The sequence below is a fragment of the Megalobrama amblycephala genome, linkage group LG2 (assembly GCF_018812025.1).
Source record: "Megalobrama amblycephala isolate DHTTF-2021 linkage group LG2, ASM1881202v1, whole genome shotgun sequence".
NCBI lineage: Eukaryota > Metazoa > Chordata > Actinopteri > Cypriniformes > Xenocyprididae > Megalobrama > Megalobrama amblycephala.
In genome coordinates this window covers 24,997,503-25,012,098 of record NC_063045.1, presented here as the reverse complement: position 1 = coordinate 25,012,098, position 14,596 = coordinate 24,997,503, and the positions used below count along the sequence as shown (strand labels likewise).

General features: G+C 37.3%; 1 protein-coding gene across 6 annotated transcripts in view; it reads right to left on the bottom strand.

Moving 5' to 3' along the window:
• LOC125253741 (adhesion G-protein coupled receptor G7-like) overlaps window positions 1-14,596 on the bottom strand; it is a 23,747-nt gene extending 9,151 nt beyond the window's left edge. For 2 of the 6 annotated variants that reach the window (XR_007181539.1, XM_048167793.1), the window contains exons 1-7: window positions 13,738-14,596; window positions 13,129-13,253; window positions 12,678-12,816; window positions 9,345-9,791; window positions 8,640-8,744; window positions 4,483-4,598; window positions 3,681-3,818 (exon numbers count right to left, since the gene is read on the bottom strand). Coding sequence is in view for 5 of the 6 variants with exons in the window: in XM_048167793.1 (XP_048023750.1) it covers window positions 3,681-3,818; window positions 4,483-4,598; window positions 8,640-8,744; window positions 9,345-9,791; window positions 12,678-12,753 (882 nt within the window). In the remaining variant the exon portion in view is untranslated. Of the gene's footprint in view, window positions 1-3,680; window positions 3,819-4,482; window positions 4,599-8,639; window positions 8,745-9,344; window positions 9,792-12,677; window positions 13,059-13,128; window positions 13,254-13,480 lie in introns of those variants that run through there. The other 4 variants (XM_048167813.1, XM_048167803.1, XM_048167833.1 and 1 more) reach the window with 4 other exon arrangements.

Here is a 14,596-nt window from a genome sequence, read left to right as displayed (position 1 = left end):
CTCGCTTTGTTTATAGGTGTGGTGACGGCCCGTAATTGCATTCCAGTCGGGGTGCTCTGCGTTCGTTTATGGCTGCAGTGCTGTCCTGTTTCCAATTTCATTTTTTTGTTCATTTTTAGTCAGAGTGAGACTGATATCTTGTTAGTTTCCCATTGTATTTAAAGTAAAAGCCTTTTTACCCTTGAACCCCCGCAACATTTATCTTCTAGTCAGAGCATTTAACTGCAGCATTCAAGTAAGAAATGTATTCTTCATAAAGCTACTGACGTTATTGAATCAAGAGCAGTGAGTGATTTTCTGTTTTTCTTTTGTTGTTTGTTTCATATTAACAGCATTTACAGCAGTAGGTAATGTATATTACACTGCTTTCATTTTATACACAGATCTAATATACACATGCAGCTACTTTCCCTGCTCTTTACGTTCACAGACAACGGACTGTGTTTGTGAACTTTGTGTTTTTGACATAACCTTGTGTGTATTTGACAGTTTAAATGCAATAGACATACAGTATCTCACAAAAGTGAGTTCACCCCTCACATTTCAGCAACCATTTTATTATATGTTCTCAAGGGACAATACTATAGAAATGAAAACTGGATATATTTTAGAGTAGTCAATGTGCTGCTTGTATAGCATTACAGATTTACTGCCCTCTAAAAATAACTCAACATACAGACATTATTGTCTAAATACCTGGAAACAAAAGTGAGCACACCCTAAGTGAACATGTCAAAACTGTGTCCAAAGTGTCAATATTTTGTGTGAGCACCATTGTTATTTAGCTTTGCCTTAATCATCCTGGGCATGGAATTCACCAGAGCTGCACAGGCTGTTGCTGGGATCCTCTTCCACTCCTCCATAATGACATCACAGAGCTGCTGGATATTAGACACATGGTGCTTCTCCACCTTCCACTTGAGGATGCCCCACAGGTGCTCAATAGGGTTCAGGTCTGGAGACATACACTCCATCACCTTCAGCTTCCTCAGCAAGGCAGTTGTCATCTTGGTGGTGTGTTTGGGGTCGTTATCATGTTAGAAATCTGCTGTTCGGCCCGGATTCTGAAGGGAGGGTATTATGTTCTGCTTCAGAATGTCACAGTACATGTTGGAATCCATGTTTCCCCTCAATGAAGCACAGCTCCCCAGTCCCAGACCATGATGCTACCACCACCATGCTTGACTGTAAGACACAATTTTCTTGGTACTCCTCACCAGGGCATCGCCACACATGCTGGACACCAACTGAGCCAAACAAGTTTATCTTAGTCTCATCAGACCACAGAACATGGTTCCAGTAATTCATGCTCTTGGGCATGTTGTCTTCATCAAACTGTTTGCGCACTTTCTTGTGAGCCAGCTTCAGAAGAGGCTTCCTTGTGGACGGACGACGGCCATGCAAACCAACTTGTTGCAGTGTGCGGTGTATGGTCTGAGAACTGACAAGCTGACCTTCCACTTCTGCAACCTCTAAAGCAATGCTGGCAGCACTCATGCATCTATTTTTTGAAGCCAGCTTCTGCACCTGACGCACAGCACAAGGACTCAACTTCTTTGATCCACCCTTCCAAGGCCTGTTCCGAGTGGAACCCATCTTGGAAAACCTCTGTACTACCCTGGACACTGTGCTGTAACTCAGCTTCAGGATGTTACCGATCTTCTTAGGCCATCTTTGTGGAAAGCAATAATTCTAATTCTCAAATCCTCAGAGAGTTCTTTGCCATGAGGTGCCATGTTGAACATCCAGTATGAGAGAATTGTACTCAAAGCACTAAATTTTAACTGCTCTAATACAAGATACACAAATTTGTATGGTCCTGTCAAGCAGACATAACAGGAACATGATGAATAGGACATGTGGCTTTGCATTGTTAAACAATTTACATTAGTTATAACTTAGGGTGTACTCACTTTTGTTGCCAGCTATTTTCACAATAATGGCTGAATGTTGAGTTATTTTCAGAGGACAGTAAATCTATACTGCTATACAAGCAGCACATTGACTACTCTAAAATATATCCAAGTTTCATTTCTCCAGTATTGTCCCTTGAGAAGATATACTAAAATAGTTGCTGAAATGTGAGGGGTGTACTCACTTTTGTGAGATACTGTATAAGAGAAATCAGTTTAATACTCACGGGATGCGCCATCTGACAGCAATCTATCTGAGGCACAAGCATGTTTTTCCTTCAACTCAAAAATGGGCATTTACAATATGGTATACTAAAATGATTTGCGGGGTATTGTCAGCTGGAACTTCACAGACACATACTGGGGACTTATTTTACATCTACAAACCCAATTCCAAAAAAGTTGGGACACTGTACAAATTGTGAATAAAAAAGGAATGCAATAATTTATAAATCTTGTAAACTTATATTTTATTCACAATAGAATATAGATAACATATCTAATGTTGAAAGCGAGACATTTCGAAATTTCATGCCAAATATTAGCTCATTTTGGATTTCCTGAGAGCTACACATTCCAAAAAAGTTGGGACAGGTAGCAATAAGAGGCCGGAAAAGTTAAATGTACATATAAGGAACAGCTGGAAGACCAATTTGCGACTTATTAGGTCAACTGGCGACATGATTGGGTATAAAAAGAGCCTCAGAGTGGCAGTGTCTCTCAGAAGTCAAGATGGGCAGAGGATCACCAATTCCCCCAATGCTGCGGTGAAAAATAGTGGAGCAATATCAAAAAGGAGTTTCTTAGAGAAAAAATTGCAAAGAGTTTGAAGTTATCATCATCTACAGTGCATAATATCATCCAAACATTCAGAGAATCTGGAACAATCTCTGTGCGTAAGGGTCAAGGCTGGAAAACCATACTGGATGCCCGTGATCTTCGGACCCTTAGACGGCACTGCATCACATACAGGAATGCTACTGTAATGGAAATCACAACATGGGCTCAGGAATACTTCCAGAAAACATTGTTGGTGAACACAATCCACCGTGCCATTCGCCGTTGCCGGCTAACACTCTATAGGTCAAAAAAGAAGCCATATCTAAGCATGATCCAGAAACGCAGGCATTTTCTCTGGGCCAAGGCTCATTTAAAATGGACTGTGGCAAAGTGGAAAACTGTTCTGTGGTCAGACGAATCAAAATTTGAAGTTCTTTTTGGAAAACTTGGACGCCATGTCATCCGGACTAAAGAGGACAAGGACAATCCAAGTTGTTATCAGTGTTCAGTTCAGAAGCCTGCATCTCTGATGGTATGGGGTTGCATGTATTAGACAAGAATGGGACAACATTCCTATTCCTAAACTTGAGCAACTTGTCTCCTCAGTCCTCAGACGTTTGCATACTGTTATAAAAAGAAGAGGGGATACCACACAGTGGTAAACATGTCCTTGTCCCAACTTTTTTGAGATGTGTTGATGCCATGACATTTAAAAGCTAACTTATTAAACTTATTTAACATTTTTAAACTTATTTTTCCCTTAAAATTATACATTTTCTCAGTTTAAACATTTGATATGTCATCTATGTTGTATTCTGAATAAAATATTGAAATTTGAAACTTCCACATCATTGCATTCTGTTTTTATTCACAATTTTTACAGTGTCCCAACTTTTTTGGAATCGGGTTTGTATACTATAAGGGGCATAATAGGTCCCCTTTAATGTTTCTACTGTACATGTGCTAAAATTCATCTAGGATTCTTGCCTCATTTAACACTGCAGAGGACAGCAGGCTATTGGCAATCATAGCAGCTGAGGTGATGTTCTGGGACGTCAGCTGCTCAGGTTTGGATGTGAGGATCTGGACACTGGAGGCAACATACATATTCGTTTCCAGAGTCCCCTAAATGAAACAATCAAAACCACTGTCAATCTGTTGTCTAATCAAAGGCAGTTTGAAATGCTCTCAAAATGGCAGAGTTGAAACAATTGACTACATCATGACTACAGTAAACCAGAGACAGTTGTAATATTTGCTGAACACTTTATTTTACAGTGTCCTTGTTACACATTACATGTAGTTACTGTAGTAATACTGTAGTAAAACTATCAATTATGCATAATTGCACACAACTATCCCTAAACCTGCCCCTAACCCTACAGTAAGTATATGTAAAATTATTATTTCTTAGTACTTTATGTAAAATTACACTGTAACACGGACACAAAATAAAGTGTAACCAAATGTTTTTACATTTCACTTCAAAGACTATACAACAATACTCATCATGTTTTGGTCTAAGAATAATGAAATATATTCTCAGTAATGAAACTCTTAATTAAACTGCCATTAAATATTAATATATTAATTATATAATAATTGTATTTTTATATAATATAATATAATATAATATAATATAATTAACATAGTGCAACAATTTGTCCCAACATCACCACCACATCTAAAATAAAACAAAAATGGCAGTATCAACTTTTGTCATTCAAAATGAATGTGAATTTGTTTAAACAGTCCCCCAGTGTCCCCTAGTAAAGATGTAAATACAGACGTTGACTTTGCTCTCGAACAGCTCCAGGGTCAAGGCACAATTTAGAAGTTTAAGTGCACCAAATGCGTGGAAGATTGTGAAGTTCAAACACTGAGCTGAGGCCATAGGAATACCAGCTAAAGGACACATAAAATACATACAAGACAGGTTAAACATGTTAACTTAAGAACAAACAAAAAATGACATACCTAAACTAAAATAGTTGCAGTTTAGCATATTTTGATAAGTACTTCTGACACAAATTTAATTAAATCACTGTATAGATGTTATAAGATTTCTATTGTAAAAAAAAAAGACGTATATGCAGCTTGAGTCTTGGACATTTTAAATGTAATGTGCAGTTTGTCAACATTAAAATTATATTAGTGATATAGGACACAAATATTAAAAAAGCTTTGTAAATTTTGCTTTGCCTATGTATACAAAACCATTTATATGTTTGGGGTAAGATTTTTTGTGTTTTTGAAAGAAGTTTCGTGCTCATGAAGGCTGCATTTATTTGATCAAAAATACAGTAAAAACAGTAATATTGTTAAATTTCATTATCATTTAAAATAAGTGTTTTCTATTTAATATAGCAAAGCACCATTACTCCAGTCTTCAGTGCTACATGATCCTTCAAAATCATTCTAATGTGCTGATTTGCTGCTCAAGAACATACGAAATGTACATGCACATACGAAAAAAAAAAATTCATTACACACCAATTGACACCAACAAAAGACAAAGTGGACTGACTAATCCCTACATACAGGGAATTACAATAGTACAGACGAGAAGACACAAAAGCATGCATTCCTCTCTCAAAATCATTAAACAACAAAAATAGCTTGACCTTTGTCAGTGTTCTTAATTTAAAAAACCTGATCTGGCAACAGAATTGATCTGTTTGTCAAATTTTAACGACTATATATATATATATATATATATGAGCAATATCACACTTGTAGTCGTGCGATATGGCTGTATATCAGCACGCTGTGATTACCTACGGCACGCAGCCTGCGGCCTTGTGCATACGGACGAATCACAGCGTGCTGATATACAGCCATATCGCACGGCTACGAGTGTGATATTGCATTTATACAACAGTTCGACGGCACGAGTGTGTAAATAAATAAGAACAACAACGGAGTGTCTTTAAAACCCCCTTTTATGCAGCACTACTTCCTTCCGCCACAGATTCAAATCTCAAGTTGTCAGTTGGACCAAGCCTCCGTTACTAATTCTAAAACGTCACTTTAGAACTAGTAACGAAGGAACGTTTCAAAACTCAAGTTGTCAGTTGAACCAAGCCTCCGTTACTAACTCCAAAATGTCACTTTAGAACTTGTAACGAAGGAACATTGAGTCGCTTCATTGAAACATATTGAATTTTGTACAGTATTAGAGAGAGAGAGCAAGAGAGAGAGAGAGAGAGAGAGAGAGAGAGAGAGAGAGAGATTAGGCTATTACCTGTGTCTGGTATATTGCATTACATTCATTCTTCAAGTCGATGTCCATAATATTATATCCTTTATACAAGTCCGTTTGAATGTCCGCTGAGGAAAGCGATCTTTGTATTTGTCCTTTTTTACAGCTTTGGGAATCCATTACACCACAGCGATAAAACAACTTCCTTTTGCAAAAGTTCCTTTCAATTTAAAAGTCTCTTGTGCTTCACTGACTCATTCTTCTGTAAAGTGTTGCCGCCATCTAATGGCATATTAATGTAATGTTCACTCAATCCATATTACTTATTGGACATATTTATATAAAATAAATAATATTTATTGAACAACAAATAAGCACAATTGTACAGTTCAGTCAAACATAAAGCACTAGTTATTAAAAAAAAATAGGTCACCATTTACGCTTTTATGTGGGTTTTACAAATATTTAACGAATGAAAAGGATTTTAAAGATCTTGTGACAAAACCTCCTAACTCCATTGGATCCTCAAACTGTCAATCAAGCCTCATTAATCTGCCTCACCTCCTGAATGAAGTGCGCACGCAGTTTGGACATGTCCTCTGTGCAATGCAAAGGTAAATAAAGATCTGATGTTTGGAAAAAAATTGTAAAGCGTTTTCTTTACTCAAAAAACCATATGTTTATAAAGTTTAATGTTTTACGTATTTGAAGAGCGGAGAAGAGTCTGATATGTCCCGTCTAGTTGTAGCCAATATGCTATATAAGGATGTAACGTAACGTTTATTATTATCAAATTTAATATAGCACAATTCGACTTGCTCTGGAACAAATAATAGATTAATAAGACCAAAGATTGCGCGTTCTATGTACTCAAATTGAATTATGTCTCATGTTTAACCACTATGAAAGCCAGCTGCAAATCCCCAAGGCACTGGCCAAGATGAAGCTGTTCTCTGCGGTTACAGAAGCACTGAACGGCCGCTGACGCACTCGAGCTCGCATCTCCGAAAACGTCAAAACAAATTGTAAAATAGGCGCTGTTATTAAATTCGAGTCACATATTTCAGGTCTAAACGACTACATTCTCATCTAAAAAGCTATTAAAACTACAGTTCGTGGTACAAGAAGTAGTATTTGTAAAAATTACGGTTGATTTGATCGGCCGCCATGACGGTCACTTCAAGCGGTGTGATATTGCTCATATATATATATTTATACAACAGTTCTGTCTGGTTCTCGAATCTGATTGGCTGATAGCCATGCAATATTTCAGTGATAACAGCACTCCTACTGCCTTTTCACCGTTTGTATGACTCCGTTTGAAGTGGCCGTCATGGCGGCCGATCAAATCAACCGTAATTTTTACAAAATACTACTTCTTGTACCACGAACTGTAGTTTTAATAGTTTTTTAGGTGAGAATGTAGTTGTTTAGACCTGAAATATGTGACTCATATTTAATAACAGCGCCTATTTTACAATTTGTTTTGACGTTTTCGGAGATGCGAGCTTGAGTGCGTCAGCGGCCGTTCAGTGCTTCTGTAACCGCCGAGAACAGCTTCATCTCGGCCAGTGCCTCGGGGATTTGCTGCTGGCTCTTAAACATGAGACATAATTCAATTTGAGTACATAGAACGCGCAATCTTTGGTCTTATTAATCTATTATTTGTTCCAGAGCAAGTCGAATTGTGCTATATTAAATTTGATAATAATAAACGTTACGTTACATCCTTATATAGCATATTGGCTACAACTAGACGGGACATATCAGACTCTTCTCCACTCTTCAAATACGTAAAACATTAAACTTTATAAATATATGTTTTTTTGAGTAAAAAAAACGCTTTACAATTTTTTTTCAAACATCAGATCTTTATTTACCTTTGCATTGCACAGAGGACATGTCCAAACTGCGTGCGCACTTCATTCAGGAGGTGAGGCAGATTAATGAGGCTTGATTGACAGCTTGAGGATCCAATGGAGTTAGGAGGTTTTGTCACAAGATCTTTAAAATCCTTTTCATTCGTTAAATATTTGTAAAACCCACATAAAAGCGTAAATGGTGACCTAATTTTTTTTTAATAACTAGTGCTTTATGTTTGACTGAACTGTACAATTGTGCTTATTTGTTGTTCAATAAATATTATTTATTTTATATAAATATGTCCAATAAGTAATATGGATTGAGTGAACATTACATTAATATGCCATTAGCTGGCGGCAACACTTTACAGAAGAATGAGTCAGTGAAGCACAAGAGACTTTTGTCACAAGCTCTTTAAAATCCTTTTCATTCGTTAAATATTTGTAAAACCCACATACCAGCGTAAATGGTGACCTATTTTTTTTTTTTAATAACCAGTGCTTTATGTTTGACTGAACTGTACAATTGTGCTTATTTGTTGTTCAATAAATATTATTTTATATAAATATGTCCATATATTTGGATAACATCAGCGTAACAATGAAATGATACTCTGTGTTTGTTTTTTTTTAAAATAGACCCAATTTGAAGCATACATAATGAAAACAAAATGAGATCCAAAATAGATCCTTGGGGAATCCCACATGTAAGATAAGGAGTCGAAGATTATGTAAATTCACCAAAGGCAACTGAAAAACTTCTCTTAGTTAAATAGGACTTAAACCAGTTTAAAACAGTACCTCGAAACCCTACCAACAGCTCAAGCCATACAATAAGAATTTTTGAACAGTAGTGTAAAATAGATGTATGCTTTTACATACCATTGGCTGTTCCTGGAGGGCATAGCTGTGTTGAATAAGTAATCTGGCCGATCACAGAGGGTGGAAAAGTCAAACCCTTGAGTGTTTCCTCTGGGCAGGTATTGCCTGCAACAAAGTCATTTTGGGTATTGTCATGTCAACAAGTCGCTGTCATCCTGGACCAAAACTTGAAATGGTCTTACAGGCCAGTCACCGTGATTTTGCTAAGACATGTTCCTGGATCAACATTTTGTTGATCCTGGAACAACATTCCTGTCCAAAAATGTAGTCCTAACCCTATTCTTACCCCTAAATCTAAACCTACCTATAAAAAAATCCCTAAAATCAGAGGGAAATGGTAAACAACACTGATATTGAAGCACCTAACCCTGATTGTAAGCCTAAACTTGTCATAAACTGTAAGCTTGTCCCTCAAATCTGATTGTTGATTGGAATGTTGTTCCAAGATCAACAAAGATGCTGATCCAGAAACATGTTGTATTTGGTGAAATCACATTTACTGGTTTGGGGAGTCAAACTCAGTTCCTGGAGAGCCACTGTCCAGCAGAGTTTAGATCCAAGCCTAATTTAACACACCTGAACCAGCTAATCAAGGACTTCAGGATTACTAGAAAGTTCTATAGGCAGGTATTTTGGAGCTGGTTGGTGCTACACTCTGCAGGACAGTGGCCCTCCAGAAGAGGAGGACTCCTATGCAATGCCTACCTGTCGGTTGACGAGTGGTTGAAAGCGGGTTAGATGTTGACGAAGTGGTTGAAGTGGCAGTTGTGGTTGACGTGGTGGGAGTAGCTCTGGTGGTAGTTGGCGTGGTAGTAGTAGTATATGTGGTAGTAGATGTGGCAGGAGTGGTAGTAGACGTGGTAGATGTGGGAGTTGGCGTGGTAGTAAACGTGGCAGGAGTGGTAGTAGACGTGGTAAATGTGGGAGTTGGCATGGTAGTAAACGTGGCAGGAGTGGTAGTAGATGTGGTAGGAGCGGTAGTTGGCATGGTAGTAGATGTAGTATTAGAAGTGGTGGGACTGGTAGTGGTGTATGTAGTTGTGTTGGTTGTAGTGGCAGATGTTGTGGTGTTTGAAGAATTGATGGCAGTGGTACTGAGTGGTGTAGTAGTATTTGAGTACAACATGGCTAGTGACACCTCATTTATAAATGCTGTTCAAAAAGAAAAAACAATTTGATTTAGATCAGCACTAAATTTTTGGTACAATGTGATTTCATATATTGTTTTGTAAACCCTTTTAAAAAATGAAAGCTCTATCCTATTGACAGTTTATTTGCAGTTTATTTAATGTACCCAGACAGGGCCAAGACAACATTTTTATGGGTGGGCCGCTTCTTCCCTGGCCTAATAAATATGGTATACTATAGAGATAGACCACCCCATCACAGCTCTGCACCTTGAGATCATTTGCAAGTGAAATCCCTGCACACAATTCTTTAAATGACCGTGACATATTCAAATCAGCCTAACATGGAGAATCCAAATTAGAATGCCAGCCAATAAAATTAAAACCTGCAAAGTACAATTGGATCTTTCATAAACTTATTTAGGCTATTAAAGTATTGACATTCAAAAAAAACGTAAAATTTATGTACAGGTGCATCTCAATGAATTAGAATATCATGAAAAAGTTTTTTTTTTTTTCTGTAATTTAATTCAAAAAGTAAAAGACAAAGTAAAATATTTCCAGACTTTTTTGTTTTCATTTTGATGATTACAGCTTGCTGCTCATCAAAATACCCTCTACAATGAGGGTAAGCCGCAGAGGGTCATTGCTGAAAGAGCTGGCTGTTCGCAGAGTGCTGTGCCAAAGCATATTCATGGACTGGAAGGAAAAAGTGTTGACTGGAAGGAAAAAGTGGGGTGGGAAAAGGTGTACAAGTGAAAGGAATGACCGCAGGCTTGAGAAGATTGTCAAGCAAAGACGATTTAAGAACTTAGGAGAGCTTCAAAAGGAGTGGACTGAAGCTGGAGTCAGTGCATCAAGAGCCACCGCACACAGACGTCTTCAGGAAATGGGCTACAACTGTCACATTCCACGTACCAAGCCACTTCTGAACCAAAGACAACGTCAGAGCGTCTTACCTGGGCTAAGGAGAAAAAGAACTGGACTGTTGCTCAGTGGTCCAAAGTCCTCCTTTTAGATGAAAGTAAATTTTGCATTTCATTTGGAAATCAAGGTCCCATAGTCTGGAGGAAGAGTGGAGAAGCACAGAAACCATGTTGCTTGAAGTCCAGTGTGAAGTTTCCAGTCAGTGATGATTTGGGCTGCCGTGTTATCTGCTGGTGTTGGTCCACTGTGTTTTCTAAAGTCCACAGTCAACGCAGCCATCTACCAGGAAATTTTAGAGCACTTCATGCTTCCTTCTGCTGACAAGCTTTATAGAGATCCAGATTTCATTTTACAGCAGGATTTGCCACACTGCCAAAGGTACCAAAAGCTGGTTCAATGACCATGGTGTTACTGTGCTTGATTGGCCAGCAAACTCACCTGACCTGAACCCCATAGAGAATCTATGGGGTATTGTCAAGAGGAAGATGAGAGACACCAGACCCAACAATGCAGATGACCGGAAGGCCGCTATCAAAGCAGCCTGGGTTTCCATTACACCTGAGCAGTGCCACAGGCTGATTGCCTCCAAGCCACACCGCATTGATGCAGTAATTCAGGCAAAAGGAGGCCCAACTAAGTATTGAGTGCATAGAAATGAACATACTTTTAAGAAGCCTGACATTTCTGTTTAAAATATCCTTTTTTTATTGATCTTATGAAGTATTCTAATTTATTGAGATAGTGAATTGGTGTTTTTTTTGTTAAATGTGAGCCAAAATCATCACAATTAAAAGAACCAAAGACTTAAAGGGTTAGTTCACCCAAAAATGAAAATAATGTCATTTATTACTCACCCTCATGCCGTTCCACACCCGTAAGATCTTTGTTAATCTTCAGAACAAATTAAGATATTTTTTTTGAAATCCGATGACTCAGTGAGGCCTCCATAGCCAGCAATGACATTTCCTCTCAAGATCCATTAATGTACTAAAAACATATTTAAATCAGTTCATGTGAGTAAAGTAGTTCAATATTAATATTAAAAAAGCGACGAGAATATTTTTGGTGCACCAAAAAAACAAAATAACGACTGCTTCATGAAGCTTCGGAGCGTTATGAATCAGCATATCGAATCATGATTCGGATCACGTGTCAAACCGCCAAACTGCTGAAATCACGTGACTTTGGCGCTCCGAACCGCTGATTCGACACATTGATTCATAACGCTCCGAAGCTTCCTGAAGCAGTGTTTTGAAATCAGCCATCACTATATAAGTCGTTATTTTGTTTTTTTGGCGCACCAAAAATATTCTTGTCACATTAAAATATTAATATTGAACCACTGTACTCACATGAACTGATTTAAATATGTTTTTAGTACCTTTATGGATCTTGAGAGAGGAAATGTCATTGCTCCCTATGCAGGCCTCACTGAGCCATCGGATTTCAACAAAAATATTTTAATTTGCGTTCCGAAGATTAACGAAGGTCTTACGAGTGTGGAACGGCATGAGGGTGAGTAATAAATGACAGAATTTTTCATTTTTGGGTGAACTAATCCTTTAAAGTACTTCAGTCTGTGTGCATTTAATTAATTTAATACACAAGTTCCACAATTTGAGTGGAATTACTGAAATAAATGAAGTTTTCAACGACATTCTAGTTTATTGAGATGCACCTGTACATGTCTCACTTCAAGCTTAATCAAATAAATGTGAATATAAATATAATACTACTAATAATAACAAACCAGGTAATTTAGTCAGATCAACAGGCTTCTGCTATTATACATTTTTTGTTGTTGTTAATTTTTTTAAACACTGGAATATTTGCCACGATCTTGAATCATATATATTATAATAAATATGTTATGATAATTATATTTATATAGAGCACAGATAGATAAAGGGATCCTTGTATCTGTAAAGGTAAAAAAAAATCCTTTGTCTGAAAGTTAATCTGTAATGTTACAATAATCATTTACCTGAAAGAAACATGAGCAGCAGAATGGAACGATCCATCATCTCCCCATTAATGATCCAGATCTGGTTCTCGAGCATGTCTGGTTATGACTTATGTAGGAGGATCTCAGATGTTGAGTTTGACATGATGTATTTGCATTTCTAAGGAGAAAAAAGCTATGGACATGGTAATGGCCAATGTTTTGCAAAAACCAAAGATGACAAGAAACATGAGTAAGGCAGGTTGTATCATTACTTGGCTCTAAGTATACCGGATGACAGAATTCTTTAAATCATCATGAGAAAAGCTGACGTGCCAATAAACCTGACAGTGATAACCTTTGACATGACTGCAATGTACTGTTGAACTAAAATAATTAGAGAACATGAGTAGACATTGGCATTAGTTACTATTCTGGATAAAAGTGAATTCATGTAATTAATAACCATAATGAAAATTCTCTCATTACTCACCCTCATGCCATCCCAGATAAAAATGACATTCTTCTTCAGATGACCAGCCTCACATGAAGAAAATAAGTCAGATAAATCTGGATGAAAGTCAGTAATGATTATCCCCATCCCCATGTCAAATGTGCCTAGATGGGAAAAATATTATGTTAATATCTTAAAATGTGTATACACGTAATTATATCTCTTTATAAGTATAAATCTGTGTAGAACATGAAGAGATTCAAAGCATGAGCACGCGATGTAAATCAGTCACGATACGACTCGTGCACGCTATCATTGTGCCATTGACAAACAAACTGATTTCACGGCCAAATAAACACTGCATTATGTAAAAGATTGACGTATGTCACACCTTTGAAGATAAATTTCTTTTTTCTTAACTTCATTTTGCTATTCAAAGCGAGCCTAGTATTAGATGCAAATTATTGTCAGCATTCACGCATTTCAGATACGCCACTGAACAACAGGCAAATGAACGGCGCATCTCTCTACTAATATAACGCCAGCAAAAACCCAAAAAGCACGAAAAGTATCATGATAGAAACGTTACTGTCTTTATAATATAGAAATAATAAATATCTTAAATGCAGCTATGCACGTGCTGGACACCTGGATGATTACGTGAACATTCAGGCGAGACTTATTTTCCTGTCAGCAGGTCAGTGGTTTTCCTCGACGCACGAACAACTCCACTTTACAAAATGGCCTAAATTTGTAGAAGAAAGTGTGCAAGGGTATTTATATTAATGGTTGTAACTTGTTTTTATTTATTTTTTAATCGTGAATCGTTATAGTTTTTATCGAAATTAATGTAGGCCTACAGCTTGGAAACATTATCGAACCCAAATAGTACATTAATTTGATGGATTAATGTTGAAAACGTACTGTGAGATTATTACTGACGGTATATTTGGAATGATGACTGAAACGTGTTCCCTAAGAACTTCCATAGGAAAGGAATAAGACTGAGGTGCAAAGGTTAAACACTTTAATCTGTGTAAGCTAATAAAGCTTCTGCATCCATGAGTGAGGGAGGATATTCACTTGCCTAGAAACCTTCACATCAACTCAGCTGTTATCCACTCACTTCCTGGCTACATAATTTTTAAAGGATGAGACCTAAAGAAGTAGTCAGTCACATACAGCAAAAGCCAGTCTCATGCATCAACTTGAAACTATACAACTCAAATATCTTTGAAGTCATCTACAAGTATGTTATTTTCATTATTTCCTTCTTCAGGTTGATGATGTTGTGGAAATCTGAATGACTGACTCATTATAGACTAGTTTTTATTCAAATGAACTTTTACAGGATTACAGTATTGACATCATTGCAGTCACAAATTATGGCTCCTTATAAAGATACAAATCTCAAGCAAATATATAAACCCCATGTCAACTCTTACTAAGGCACAAACCTTAGTTAATTATCTGCTGACCATTTCTAGAAAACAATACCCTTAGGTTG